This window comes from Pristiophorus japonicus, chromosome 17 (genome assembly GCF_044704955.1).
Source record: "Pristiophorus japonicus isolate sPriJap1 chromosome 17, sPriJap1.hap1, whole genome shotgun sequence".
NCBI lineage: Eukaryota > Metazoa > Chordata > Chondrichthyes > Pristiophoridae > Pristiophorus > Pristiophorus japonicus.
In genome coordinates, this window is record NC_091993.1 from 72,403,178 (window position 1) to 72,417,664 (window position 14,487).

The 14,487-nt window shown below is 49.9% G+C and overlaps 1 protein-coding gene across 1 annotated transcript in view; it reads left to right on the forward strand.

Annotated features, from left to right (window-relative positions):
• Window positions 1–14,487, forward strand: part of LOC139227996 (ras association domain-containing protein 8-like) — a 51,913-nt gene that overhangs the window by 3,871 nt on the left and 33,555 nt on the right. Inside the window, exon 2 of the mRNA XM_070859147.1 lies at window positions 1,129–2,054. Coding sequence (XP_070715248.1) covers window positions 1,129–2,054 — 926 coding nt within the window. The remainder of the gene's footprint in view (window positions 1–1,128; window positions 2,055–14,487) is intronic.

The following is a 14,487-nucleotide window of genomic DNA, read 5'->3' on the forward strand; positions in this document are numbered from 1 at the left end:
TGGCCGGTCTTCCCTCGGTGCCAGTTTCCACTAGGCCTCCCGCCGGGGGAGGGGAGGACCGCTGGGAATCGCCCGCTGACAGCCGCTAGCGCACAAGGCGCGTAAGTGTCCTCCCGCCCGCCGAGCCGGCAGTTTGGTGTGGGCGGGTGTCGGCGGCAGCAGGGGAAGGACCGCTGCGAGGAGGCAGGTCTAACCCCGACGTTAAGTATGAAGACCTGCAAAAAAAGGTTAGTGAACTTCTTTTATTAATTTTTTTTTGCAACGATTCAGGTGGATGGGATCCCCTGAATGTTTTCCAGTGTTTTTTTTTGCACAAATTTTTATTTTTATGTGTTCCCCCCCACCCCATCCCTGAGCCTGACTCAATCCTAGGCGGCACTCTGCCGAGGATCATATTTGCCGCCGAGATTGGCAGCTCCTGCCCACTGCTGTCCAGATTCACGGCGTAAGTCACTTTTTTGCTGCCAGGCGATCTTTGCAGATCGTTTGGAGGAATCTCTCAGCCAAAGGACCGCCAGATCTCGCAGCGGGCCTTAGCTTTGACCAAGTTCGGGACCACAATAAGGTGATGTATCAATACAAGTCCTTTTGTTTTAATTGACTATGAATCAGGAAGAAATGGAAGAGCTGGCTTTTCAGAAGAGACAGTGATGAGGTAAGTAGAACAAGGTGTCAGTAGGTAGCACTCTCTTCTCTGAGTCAGAAGGCCGTGGGTTCAAGTCCCACTCCAGGGACTTGAGCACAGTAATCTAGGCCGACCCTCCAGTGCAGTGCTGAGGAAGCGCTGCACTGTCGGAGGAGCCGTCTTTCGGATGAGACATTAAACTGAGGCCCCGTCAGCTCTCTCAGGTGGATGTAAAAGAATAAGAGCAGGGGAGATCTCCCCGGTATCCTGGACAAAGTTTATCCCTCAACCAACATCACTAAAAACAGATGATCTCATTGCTGTTTGTGGAAGCTTGCTGTGCACAAATTAGCTGTCGGGTTTCCCACATTACAACAGCGACCACACTTCAAAAGTACTCGCTTGTTCTTTCTTTATACACAGTCTATTGGAAGGATCAGCCTCTTTGGGCCGCATGCCCCTTTCTTCACATGTCAGCAACTTTCTTTCACTCTGATTTGCAGGTCGCACTGGACGCTACACCCTGAAGGAAAAGTGGAAAGATGTTGAGAGGCTTTTGACGCCAGATGAGAAACTGCTGCCATCCCTCAGCAAGTGGGGCCAGCAAGCGAAGGACGTGCAGCTGATCCTGAACCGCACCGGGCCCTCGCTCAACCTGCGGCCAGCCTCGGACAAGTTGCGAGGGCCGGAGAGGAGCGCTCACCGGCAGAGCCTGCCGCCGCTGGCGAAGCTGCGGAACAAGAGCGACAAGAGCAGCCACCTGAAGGAGGCCAAGAGGAAGTCGTTGAACTTTGCCGAGGGGGCCCGCGAGTGGCTGGAATCCTTCGGGAAGAGCAGAGAGGCCAAGGCCAAGGTCAGAGGTGCTGAGCCCGAGCGAGAGGCCGCGGGTTGCGACCCACATCCAGCAGGGGAACTGAACCGGCTGCTGCTCCTTCAGCAGGAGACATTGAGGTGTCTGCAGGCTGAGCTCGAGTCGACGGAGGTGGAGATCCGGCGGCAGGAGGCGGAGGAGGAGCTGGCGACGGCGGAGGTCCAGTCGGGTGCCAGCGAGGAGCTGAGCCGACTCCAGGAGCTGTGCGACCAGAGGGGCCCCGAGGCGCAGGAAGTGGAATTCTGGGAGAACGAGCTGAAGGCCGAGCGGCTGCACGGGGACGAGCTGAGGGGGCAGCTGGAGGCCACGAGGGGCAGGCTGGGCGAGTGCGAGCACAAGCTGAGGGACTGTGCGGAGCAAGTGCAGGCCCTCAAGGCCCACACCGAGACCGCCAGGTCGCATGCCGAGCGGCAGGCGGCCAAGGCCTGCCAGGGCCTCCGAGCCAAGGTACACACACTGACCGAGGACATCACGGTTCAGTCTCAGGAGGCTGTCCAGCTGAAGGACGATGTGAGGCTGGTGGAGGAGGCCATTGAGAGGGTGGAAAGTGAAATTCAGGTCAGTCTGTAGGAGGATGTCGGGCAGTCCCCGGTGCCGGTGACCTCTATGTGTTTGTGTGTGTTACTTGTCAATACTGAGAGACTAACGAGCCGTGGATTTTGTTGGACTATAAATCTGTAAAAATGCTGCCTCCTCTTGTGCCCAGAGATAAGTGTTCTCTCTGTATTACTGCACTCTGTCCCTCAGCTTGTCCTTTTGCCAATCTAATTTCCTCCCATCCTCTCCTAAAGATGTTGGCAATCCTCAATTACCTCATCCAATTGATCATTCATCAAGTGTGAGCGTAAACTTTGTGTTAGTTGGCTATTCAACCACTGGGGCATCACATATGAATCCTAGATATTGTTCTGACCGAAATTAGGCACACACCCCAGACCCGCACCCACACACACACACCCACACCCACACTCCCACACACATACACACCCCACACCCACACAGATACCCCCCCGCACACACACACACACACACTCCCGCACACATACACCCTTCACACCCGTACAGGAACCCCCCTCACACCCGCACACACACACACAAACACATGCACATACACCCAGACACTCACCCTCACACACCCACGAGTTCTGGTAGGAGGCATTATATAGCAATCAGTAGCTGGAGCAAAGCTGATTATTTTTCCTTTTCCCTAACTCGGGTGCGTTGAGGCCAACTATATCAACGTCACTACTACCCCAGTGACAGTCAACTAGTTCAAACACTGACCGGGATTGAAGGTGGCACCTTGTGCTCCATGTGACCGACACCACACTGCCCAGTGCCTTTGCCAAGTAAGCCCAGCACATTTACCATCTGTGACCTCACGAGTTGTAAGGTTCTCAAGTTCCACACCGCTCTGGGTCCCAGTCACAGATCTGTTCCTCCAACAGTGAGGACTCCGGTTAATTTCCATTCCAAGGCCTCAACCGAACCCTAACCCTTGCCCAGGACAAGGAAACAAATCAGGGGAACACGTAAGGTATGAGCTGGCAGACGATCATACGGAAATGACAGGCAGGAAAAGACCAGCTGGTGTGTCAAACCTGCCCTACACTTATGATGGCTGGACCATCCTGACTAGACATCCCCCTCGCCCCCATCACTCCTCCTCGCCCCCTCCTCACCCCCCTACCCCCACCCCCCACACCCCCATCCCTGCAGCCATGTAATCCTGTGGAAGAGGCAAAAAAAACAAGAAAAAACCCAGGGCCAATAAGGGATTAAAAATACTCTGGAAAAATCCCTCCCCAATCTCCTCAGCCAATCAGAATGAGTCCCGGAGGTCACATGGTCCAGGTGTACATCAACTGTTAATCCACTTTTGATATGATTCAATCTCTGCCCCAGTCCGAAACCAGTGCAGCTCCCTCTTGAAGACAGTCAGCACCCACTGCACCACACATCCCAGAGGCTCCCTACTCTCTGACCCCAGGGTAGTTTTTGTGGGGGTGGGGGGGCGGGTGGCTAGCGGAAGGACATGAGCTGGCTAAGGGGGAAGGAGAGAGGAAGGCCATTGGAGGTGTAGAGCAGCCTGGCAGCACCTTCGTGAGAGCAACATCGGACAGGAGGAAAACATGTAGGGCAATAAGGGAACTGTCTCCGGTGCTTATCATCCCAGTCCCAGCCCAGTAAAATAATACACAGCTGGAAATAAACCCCACAAAAAGGAATGGTTGACGAGAAAAGATTTTAAAGCGCTAAACCTCATTTGCGTGCTGTGTCTGGATTGACCGATGCTGTCCCCTATACCGACTCAGTGTCAGAGAGCCTGATTGCACATGTAATATGACCAATCGGAGGCTAGCGCTATCCCAGGGGAAACCTCATGGGGTGGGGGACACACTCTAAGTCCCCGGTGCACACGAGCATCCTTAGTAATCCGATCCTCTGTCTGTTACCGGATTATTAACCAGGATGATGAGTTTCGACAGCATCACCAGTGTTCCAATCAAGCACTCAGTAATCGGAGCCTCGCCCAGGTACTCCAGTCACATCATGGGGAGCTATCCTCATTTCAATAAATTGCGGGGCCTGAATGAGTCTTGGATCCCACATTAGAAGGCACTGAAGATATGTGTCATGTGGTAGGCCTCACTCAGGCCTCGGTGTCCAACAACACAGGGACACCCAGTATCACGTTACTGGCCCCCGTGTGGCAATGGACAGGAACCTTGGCTTGTCATCCCCCTATCCAGTCTGCAGACAGTGAGGACATTGGTTGCACCTAGACCTTGGACCGCCAGCTCTGGTTGGACGTATTCCTGGAAGTTTCATCACATGACCTCCCCCCTCCAACCGCCCCGCCATTGGTTGCTCAACTCGCCCACCCTCTCAGCGCCCTGCCTCCCCACAGCCAATCGGAAAGGGAATAGACTCTTCATTACCCGGTTGGATGATTCTTGACTGTCACCCAAACAGTCCTTTCTCCGTCTCCAATATTTTTACAAGTAAGAAAGACTTGCATTTATATAGCGCCTTTCACGGCCACCGGATGTCTCAAAGCATTTATCACCAATTAAGTACTTTTGGAGTGTAGTCACTGTTGTAATGTGGGAAACGCGGCAGCCAATTTGCACACAGCAAGCTCCCAAAATCAGTAATGTGATAATGACCAGATAATCTGTTTTTGTTATGTTAATTGAGGGATAAATATTGGATAACTCCCCAGCTCTTCTTTGACATAGTGCCGTGGGATCTTTCACGTCCACCTGAGAGAGTAGACGGGACCTCGGTATAGAAAGTGAGTCCTTTGGTGGCTGAACAGTCCGATACGAGAGCCACAGACTCTGTCACAGGTGGGACAGACATTCGTCGGGGAAAAGAGTGGGGGGGGAGTGGCACTGATTTACCACAGGCTCCTTCCGCTGCCTGCGCCTGACCTCTTCACTCTCGCGGCGTTGAGATTCGAAGAGCTCAACACCCTCCTGGATGCACTTTCACCACCTCGGGCGGTCTTCGGCCAAGGTCTCCCAGGTGTCAGTGGTGATGTCTCACCTGGTGATACCAGGGAGGCTTTGAGGGTGTCCTTGTAACGTTTCCGCTGCCCACCTTTGGCTCGTTTGCCATGAAGGAGCTCCGCATAGAGCAATTGCTTAGGGAGCCTTGTGTCTGGCATGCAAACCATGTGGCCTGCCCAGCGAAGCTGATTGAGTGCGGTCAGTGCTTCAATGCTGGGGATGTTAGCCTGGGTGAGGACACTGATGTTGGTGCGCCTGTCCTCCCAGGGGATTTGCAGGATCTTGCGGAGACATTGTTGGTGACAGTGCAGCATTCCCTCAACATTGCACTGTCACCCTAGGTTTTTGTGCTCAAGTTCCTGGAGTTGGCCTTTGAACCCACAACCTTCTGGCACAGAGACGAGAGTGCTACCCACTGAGCCACAGCTTACAGTAACTAATGGATGCGTTTATTTTTACTTACTGAATTGCAGCCGTTTCTCTGATTGGCTCTCCATTATCACATGACCTATTGCTGATTGGTCCCTTTGGAAAATAAGCCAGACCCTGAAGTTTCTCTGGAATATGTAAATGAAGTCGCCCAGCCTGACTTTTCACATTGTAACATGGTCCATTTGGACATCAGAAAGTCAGAAAGGACACATCCCTCCCCCAGCCGAAATCCCTCCTTACCTCAGTGCAAGTGCATCCCTCCCCCAGCTGAAATCCCTCCTTACCCCAGTGCAAGCGCATCCCTCCCCCAGCTGAAATCCCTCCTTACCCCAGTACAAGTGCATCCCTCCCCCAGCCAAAGTCCCTTACCCAACCGCCCGCCAGAGATGGGGCATAGTGTGTGGATTATTAACAGATTTCTTGGGTATGATGTGTCATCCAATCCAACAAAGTCGGGTGTGGGTGTAAAGGGGGTTGGATGAACGTGATTTTTCATCCCCGAGTTCCCTCTCTTCCCCCCACCCCACCCCATCACTCTCTCCCCACCCCCCCCAAAAAGGCTCTCTCTCTCCCCCCAAACATGGTCTCTCACTCTCTCTCTCTCTCTCACCCCCCCCACCCCCCCAAACAGGCTCACCCCACTCAAACAGGCTCCTCTCCCCCTAAAACAGGCTCACTCACCCCCCCACCCCTTCACCCCCGCCACCCCCAAACATGCTCTCTCTCCACCCCCCCCCCAAAACAGTCTCTCCCTCTCTCTCTCCTCCCCCCCTCGAAACAGTCTCACTCTCTTCTCCCCCCCCAAACAGGCTCTCTCTTCCCCCCTCTCCCCCCCCCCTCCCCCACTAACTAAAGGATTAGTGTAAATTGCGCTGGGGGAGGGCGGGAGTCGGGGTCGGGACGCATCCACAGGAGTGTGAGTTAGGACAAATAGTCACTCCGATAACTAAGAAACAAAAATGTTCAAGGAAAATAAAACAAACCGCAACTCTTTGTTAATCCCATCATGATTTTTCTCCTGGGTTGGTCCAGGAGACTGACCTTTAATCCCTGGGGATTGCAGGACCATCCTGGAGGATTGGCGACCTGACCTACACCTTCTGCCCATCTGACAGCATCTAATCAGACACAGTGCGTTCCTGTGCTCAGCTGTCGGAGTACATCCCTGACACCAAGGCGGGAAACACCAGCAAATTGTTTAAAGAGCGAGGCACCGTGTGAGACCCCCACCCTGTCGAACATTTCCAACACTGCACACATGGCCTGCAGCCAACTAAAGAGGGTGGGTTCATCCCTGCTCCGGAATCGCTGCCGGTCTCCCTTTGGTGTCAGCTGTGACTCAGTGGGCAGCACACTCGCTTCTGAGTCAGCAGGTTGTGGGTTCAAGTCCCACTCCAGGGAGTTGAGCACATAAATCCAGGCTGACATTCCAGTGCAGTGCTGAGGGAGTACTGCACTGTCGGAGGTGCCGTCTTTCGGATGAGACGTTAAACCGAGGCCCCATCTGCTCTCTCAAGTGGATGTAAAAGATCCCACGGCACTATTTCAAAGAAGAGCAGGGGAGTTATCCCTGGTGTCCTGGCCAATATTTATCCCTCAATCAACATAACAAAAAAAAATCCAGATTATCTGGTCATTATCACATTGCTGTTTGTAGGAGCTTGCTATGTGCAAGTTCGCTGCTTCGTTTCTCACATTACAACAGTGACTGTACTCCAAAAGTACATCTTTGGCTGTAAAGCACTTTGAGCCATCCAGTGATCGTGAAAGGCGCTATATAAAGGCAAGTCTTTATTTTTAACTGAAAGGAGTCTCCAACGCCTTTGTTTTACCTCACCAATTCACTTTTAATTTTATCCCCCTCCCTCCTCTCTTGGAGTCTAGAAATGAGGTTCCAACAAACCCCCCGACACCCTTCAATAGCTCACTCATGTGAATCTTGGCAGCGAATGTCAGCAGGTTATTTACCCAATAGGGCGCAGCAAAGCCAAACCCAACTCCTCCCGATGTCTGCACTTGCTCCTTTCCAAAAGGGATCGCAGGACTTTGATCTGTTGAGATCAACTAGCTCAAGGTAGACCAGTGATTGAACCTGCAACCCTTCTGCTCTCTCTGAATAAATTCGTTGCACTTTTAATGGGAATGTCCTGAGGTGATAGAGATTCAGATGGTGGGGTCCTGGGGTCAGCTCGACAGGTAGATACCCACTCTGATCCATCTTTCTGTATTATAGGTACCCATTATTATAAAATATGGATTAGATTGATGGGGTGCTTGGCATCCTGCAGTTATGTTTGATTATCCGGGGAAGATTCCGTGAAGAAAGATCTATAAATCTAACAGGGATTAAGTATTTGGACTCATTTGCCTTACTTCTGGCTGTGCTCACTATGCTGTGTTACACACCCTTCTCTCCCTCGACCCTCACTATCCCTATCAGTGAGCTCAGATGCTATATTGTGATTGAAGTGCAAAATCTGAACACATTCGGCTTTTTCCTCCTAGGCTCTCACCCAACACTACTCGTAACCTAATGGTCTACCGAGCTTTCACAATTTAGCCAACGTACTTCAAATTGATATACAATTATTCTTTGGTAATTCTATATATGTACAATGTCAGCCACCAGTTTTGCTGCATTCTGTATTACTCTAACGTTTTGCATCTGTTTGTAAATGGCAAATTTCCTGTAATGACCCCTTTCTGTGTAAATAAAGCTGTGTTGTAATTTTTTTCAAGCTCCTGAATTTTAAATCTCTAAAGCTTCCAAGGCCTTTCGTTTTGACTGTCATTGCCCCCAAACCCGCCCTGCTAAAATAACCAGCAGTCACTTTTCTCCAGACTGAAGACGATTCAAAAAGAATTCCTCATTTCTAGCACCTTCCGTTGCTTTCATTGAAACTGTACCTTGCCAAAAGGAGCTCGTTATTTATGTCTGGATATTGTACCTTGTGGGGCATCACAGCTGAGTCTGACCCTAATGTCCATGCATGTTTCCATAAAGTGTCACAAGATAGTGTTCAGAGTGGAAACCCTTCCTCCCTTCCCTCTCCTCCTCCCTCCCCTTTCTCCCTTCCCTCTTTCCCCTCCTCTACTCCCTCCCCTTTCTCCCCTCCTTCCCCTCCCCACATTCCCCTCCTCCCCAAATCCTTCCTCTCCTCCTCCCTCCCCTTTCCCCCTCCTCCTGCCCTTCCTCCCTCCCACATTCCTCTCCTCCCTCCTTCCTCCCTCCCTTATTCCCCTCCTCTCCTCCCTCCTTCGATCCTCTCTCATCCTCCCTCCCCTTCCTCCCTCTACTCTCCTATCATTTCTCTTTTCATTCCTCCTTCCCCTCCTCTCTTCGCTCCTCTCCTTCCTTTCTCCTTTCCTCCCCTGCCCCCTCCTCCCCTCTCTTGCTCTGCCCTCCCCTCTCTTAGGGAAGTCTCTAACGGAGGTAGAGTTCCTCAGGTGCCTTTCCTCCAGTCATTATTCAGATGTGAGCCGTGAAAGTGAGTGCTGGCAGGTTACAGAAGCTTTCACGGCTAAGCCCAATCCGGTTCCCTCTGAGGGTCAGTGTCAGAGGTCATTGGCAGCTCCAACCCCAGCGGTTATGCCCGGATCATGTCCCACGGAACTTTGACCCCACTAAGAATTCACAAACCAGATGTCATGCATCAGAGTATCACACTTTGTTACAAATGATAAACAACTGTATAAGAAGCAGAATGAAAGGCTCGGTCGATTCTCACTTGGAGCCAGAATTTACCAAGCGGGGACAATTGCCTTCCGAATGGCCTCGGGAGTTAACCAGCAGTTACAATTTTCCGGATTTGCCCTTTCAGACTGTGAAGCCCCCACAGAGAGTCCTTGAGCAATGCATAGAGGAACAGGTTAGCAACCAAGCTCCATAACCATCTCCCAGACCATAGTGCATGAGCAATGCCACGGGTGATCCACCAAAACGTACTGAAGTTGGTTTAGTGGGACAATCGACACCTCATAAGTAATAACGTCGATTGCGGCTGCTCAAACAGCGAATAGTCGAGCCATACACATCAGGAATAGATCCCAGGATTGATCGCCAGTCTGGACTGCGTTGGTGATCTAAGTTGGGATGCTACGACTGGCCTTAGCTTAGGGAAAGGAATATTGGCTGGTATTCCCGCTCCAGGGGAATCAATGTCCAGTGCAGGTGTTGGGGGAGGACAGGATGTTGTGATGCCTCTGTGGTTGAATAACATGCTGACTATTGCGACAAGAAAGAGGGGTTAGGGGAGAGGGAGTATAGATGTGAACGCACTGTTGAAGAGAAAGATCTTGAGGGTGCTTTTAAAGGTTGAGAAAGGCTGATGAGGAGCTTCTGGGACAGGACATCTCAGAGGGTGGGGTGCAACAACTGAAGAAGAAACCAGCAATGGTGGGGTGGAGTGAACGGGCTATGAGGAGTGAAGGCTGTCCATAGGAATGTTTGGCTGGAGGAAGTTACTGCGATCGAGTATGATGAGGAAACCAAGGAGGGATTTGACAGTGAGGATCAGGTCAGTGTGCTGGAACATGGGGAGGTAGTGGGGCTTGGTGAGGACAGGGATGATGGGAGTGCAGGGCATAGCGTAAGTGAGGATGCGGGCCCCTGTATCGGACCCTCCTGGGGATCGGGGACCAGACCCCCCAGGATCTGACCCCCCCCAGGGATTGAGAATCAGCCCTCCCTAAGATCTGGACCACCCCCGCCCACACTTCCACTAACCCAGCTCCTGGGGCTGTGGCTTCTGGAGCATTCCCCGTCCAACAATCCTGTCAACCAAGCTGGCATCCAGGTGGGCAATCCGCTGGGAATAAAAATGTACGCTGTGGAGTCAAAACTTTCAGTTTTCCCCGAACAAAACTCCTCCCCTGCGTCCCCCCTCCCCCCCACCACCTCACTGACGGAGCTCGCCCCAAGTCAACTTTGAACTCATGAAAGGTGGAGGCAGAAAAACTGGCGAGAACAACATTGAACAAGTTGAGTCTTAAAGCAATAAAGGTGCCGAAAATAGTTGAGTTAGCAGAGAGGGAGAGAAAGGGGTGGAGGTAGGTGACATTTTAGTACCGGATTTTGGCAGCTGAGCAGAATGTCAATGTTACATATCGTTTTGACAACTGACCCCATATTCTGAGATAGGGTGATGTGTGGGGCATCTAAATGATGGGGGTTGGGCAGGATGTTATGGGAATGAACCTTGGGAGAGGAGCAAAAGTGAATTGTGGTGGAGAGATCTTCAGCAAGAAACGGTTGGTCAATGGTGTGAATGCAGCTGAGAGGCCAAAGAAGAATAATCAAAGATACACTGGGACTAATTTAAACCACAAAAAATGGGCGGGCGGGGGTCGGGTGGGATCTGTGCCCCGCTCGCGCTTCCACTAACCCAGCTCCTGGTTCTGCAGCCTCTGATCGTGCCCCGCCCAACAGCGAGCCAATCCTGTCAATCAGGCTGCCATTCATGCGGGCAATGTGCTGGGAATAAGGATGCATGCTATGGAGTCACAACTTTCAGGCTGTGCATGGGCGCAACGCGAGCATTCTACAGGGGCCAGATTAAGGCCCTTCCTATTACTGTTAAAGATCACTTTGCATTTGAAAAAAGTGTCTGACTTTGCTTGTGTTGGTGGGAGCACGGAGCAAGATTTTAGAATTGCATTCAACACATTCAGAATGTAGCGGTTATCAAAATTAGTAATGCCATTTTGTTAAATGTGAACTCATTGAGTTGTCAGAGCTGCCTCTATCCTACATTGTGCTGCTTGGAGACATTCCGATGGGAACTAAGCAAAACTGAGAACAATTCAAAACGTGCAACTAGAGACCCTCTCCCCACAAGCCCTCGGAGTGCAACAGAAAGAAAGGCTTGAATCTTTTACCATGCCTTTCACATCCCCTCAGGGTATCCCTAAGTACTGCACAGCCAATGAATTACTTTTGAAATGTTGCCACTCTTAACATAGAAACATAGAAAATATGTGCAGGAGTAGGCCATTCGGCCCTTCGAGCCTGCACCACCATTCAATAAGATCGTGGCTGATCATGCAACTTCAGTACCTCATTCCTGCTTTCTCTCCATACCCCCTGATCTCTTTAGCCGTAAGGGCCACATCTAACTCCCTTTTGAATATATCTAACGAACTGGACTCAACAACTTTCTGTGGTAGAGAACAGGTTCACAACTCTCTGGGTGAAAAAGTTTCTCCTCATCCTGGTCCTAGATGGCTTATCCCTTATCCTTAGACTGTGACCCCTGGTTCTGGACTTCCCCAACACCGGGAACATTCTTCCTGCATCTAACCTGTCCAATCCCGTCAGAATTTTATATGCTTCTATGAGATCCCCTCTTATTCTTTTAAATTCCAGTGAATATGATCCTAGACCATCCAGTCTTTCTCCATATGTCTGTCCTGCCATCCCGGGAATCAGTCTGGTGAACCTTCGCTGCACTCCCTCAATAACAAGAATGTCCTTCCTCAGATTAGGAGACTAAAACTGCACACAATACTCAAGGTGTGGTCTCACCAAGGCCCTGTACAACTGCAATAAGACCTCCCTCTCCTATACTCAAATCCTCTCGCTATGAAAGCCAACATGCCATTTGCTTTCTTTACTGCCTGCTGTACCTGCATGCCATGACACCCAGGTCTCGTTGCACCTCCCCTTTTACTATTCTGTCACCATTCCGATAATAATATGCCTTCCTGTTTTTGCCACCAAAGTAGATAACCTCACATTTATCCACGTTATACTGCATCTGCCATGCATTTGCCCACTCACCTAACCTATCCAAGCCACCCTGCAGCCTCTTAGCAACTTCCTCACAGCTCACACCACCACCCAGCTTAGTGTCATCTGCAAACTTGGAGATATTACATTCAATTCTTTCTTCTAAATCATTAATATATATTGTAAATAGCTGGGGCCCCAGCACTGAATCTTGCGGTACCCCACTAGTCACTGCCTGCCATTCTGAAAAGGATCCGTTTATTCCCACTCTTTGCTTCTTGTCTGCCAACCAGTTCTCTATCCACATCAATACATTACCCCCAACAATCCCATGTGCCTTAAGTTTGCACACTAATCTCTTGTGTGGGACCTTGTCAAAATCCTTTTGAAAGTCCAAATACACCACATTCACTGGTTCTCCCTTATCCACTCCACTAGTTACATCCCCAAAAAATTCTAGAAGAATTCTCAAGCATGATTTCCCTTTCATAAATCCATGCTGACTTGGACCGATCCTGTCACTGCTTTCCAAATGCGCTGCTATTACATCTTTAATAATTGATTCCAGAATTTTCCCCACTACTGATGTCAGGCTAACAGGTCTATAATTCTCTGTTTTCTCTCTCCCTCCTTTTTTAAAAAGTGGGGTTACATTAGCTACCCTCCACTCCAGAGTCCTACTATTTCTAGGGCCACTTCCTTAAGTACTCTGGGATGCAGACTATCAGGCCTGGAGATTTATCGGCCTTCAATCTCATCGATTTCCCGAACACCATTTCCTGACTAATAAGGATTTCCCTCAGTTCCCTCAGTTCCTCCTTCTCGCTAGACCCTCGGTCCCCGAGTATTTTCAGGAGGTTATTCGTGTCTTCCTTAGTGAAGACAGAACCAAAGTTTTGTTTTGTCTTGTTTTGTCAGCAAACGCAGCATTCAGTTTGCACCCAGCAATGCCCCACAAACAGCAGAGAGAAGAATGATCCATTAATACACTTTTGGTGGTGCTGGTCGAGGGTTGAGTGTTAGCCAGGACACGAGAGAACTCCCTGCTTTTTTAAACAAAAGTACAATATGAAATTTTACATCCAACTGAGTAGGCAGATGTGGCCTCGGTTTAATATCTCATCCAAAAGGCCACGGTCTAGCAAATCGAGAGCACCCATATTTGAGTGCAGGGAAAGAAAGAAAGACTTGCATTTATATAGCGTCTTTCATGACCACTGGACATTTCAATGCGCTTTACAGCCAATTAAATACTTTTGAAATGTAGTCACTGTTGTAATGTGGGAAACGCAGCAGCCAATTTGCGCACAGCAAGCTCCCACAAACAGCAATGTTATAATGACGGAAAAGAGTGACTAAAGTAAATGTTGGTCCCTTAGAAGATGAGAAGGGGGATTTAATAATGGGAAATGTGGAAGTGGCTGAGACCTTAAATAATTATTTTGCTTCGGTCTTCACAGTGGAAGACACAAAAACCATGCCAAAAATTGCTGGTCACAGGAATGTGGGAAGGGAGGACCTTGAGACAATCACTATCACTAGGGGGGTAGTGCTGGACAGGCTAATGGGACTCAAGGTAGACAAGTCCCCTGGTCCTGATGAAATGTATCCCAGGGTATTAAAAGAGATAGCGGAAGTTATAGCAGATGCATTCGTTATAATCCACCAAAATTCTCTGGACTCTGGGGAGGTACCATCAGATTGGAAAGCAGCTAATGTAACGCCTCTGTTTAAAAAAAGGGGGCAGACAAAAGGCAGGTAACTATAGGCCAGTTAGTTTAACATCTGTAGTGGGGAAAATGCTTGAAGCTATCATTAAGGAAGAAATAGCGGGACATCTAGATAGGAATAGTGCAATCAAGCAGACACAACATGGATTCATGAAGGGGAAATCATGATTAACTAATTTACTGGAATTCTTTGAGGATATAACGAGCATGGTGGACAGAGGTGTACCGATGGATGTGGTGTATTTAGATTTCCAAAAGGCATTCGATAAGATGCCACACAAAAGGTTACTGCAGAAGATAAAGGTTCGCGGAGTCAGAGGAAATGTATTAGCATGGATAGAGAATTGGCTGGCTAAGAGGAAGCAGAGAGTCGGGATAAATGGGTCCTTTTCAGGTTGGAAATCGGTGGTTAGTGGTGTGCCACAGGGATCGGTGCTGGGATCACAACTGTTTACAATATACATAGATGACCTGGAAGAGGGGACAGAGTGTAGTGTAACAAAATTTGCAGATGACACAAAGATTAGTGGGAAAGCGGGTTGTGTAGAGGACACAGAGAGGCTGCAAAGAGATTTAGATAGGTTAAG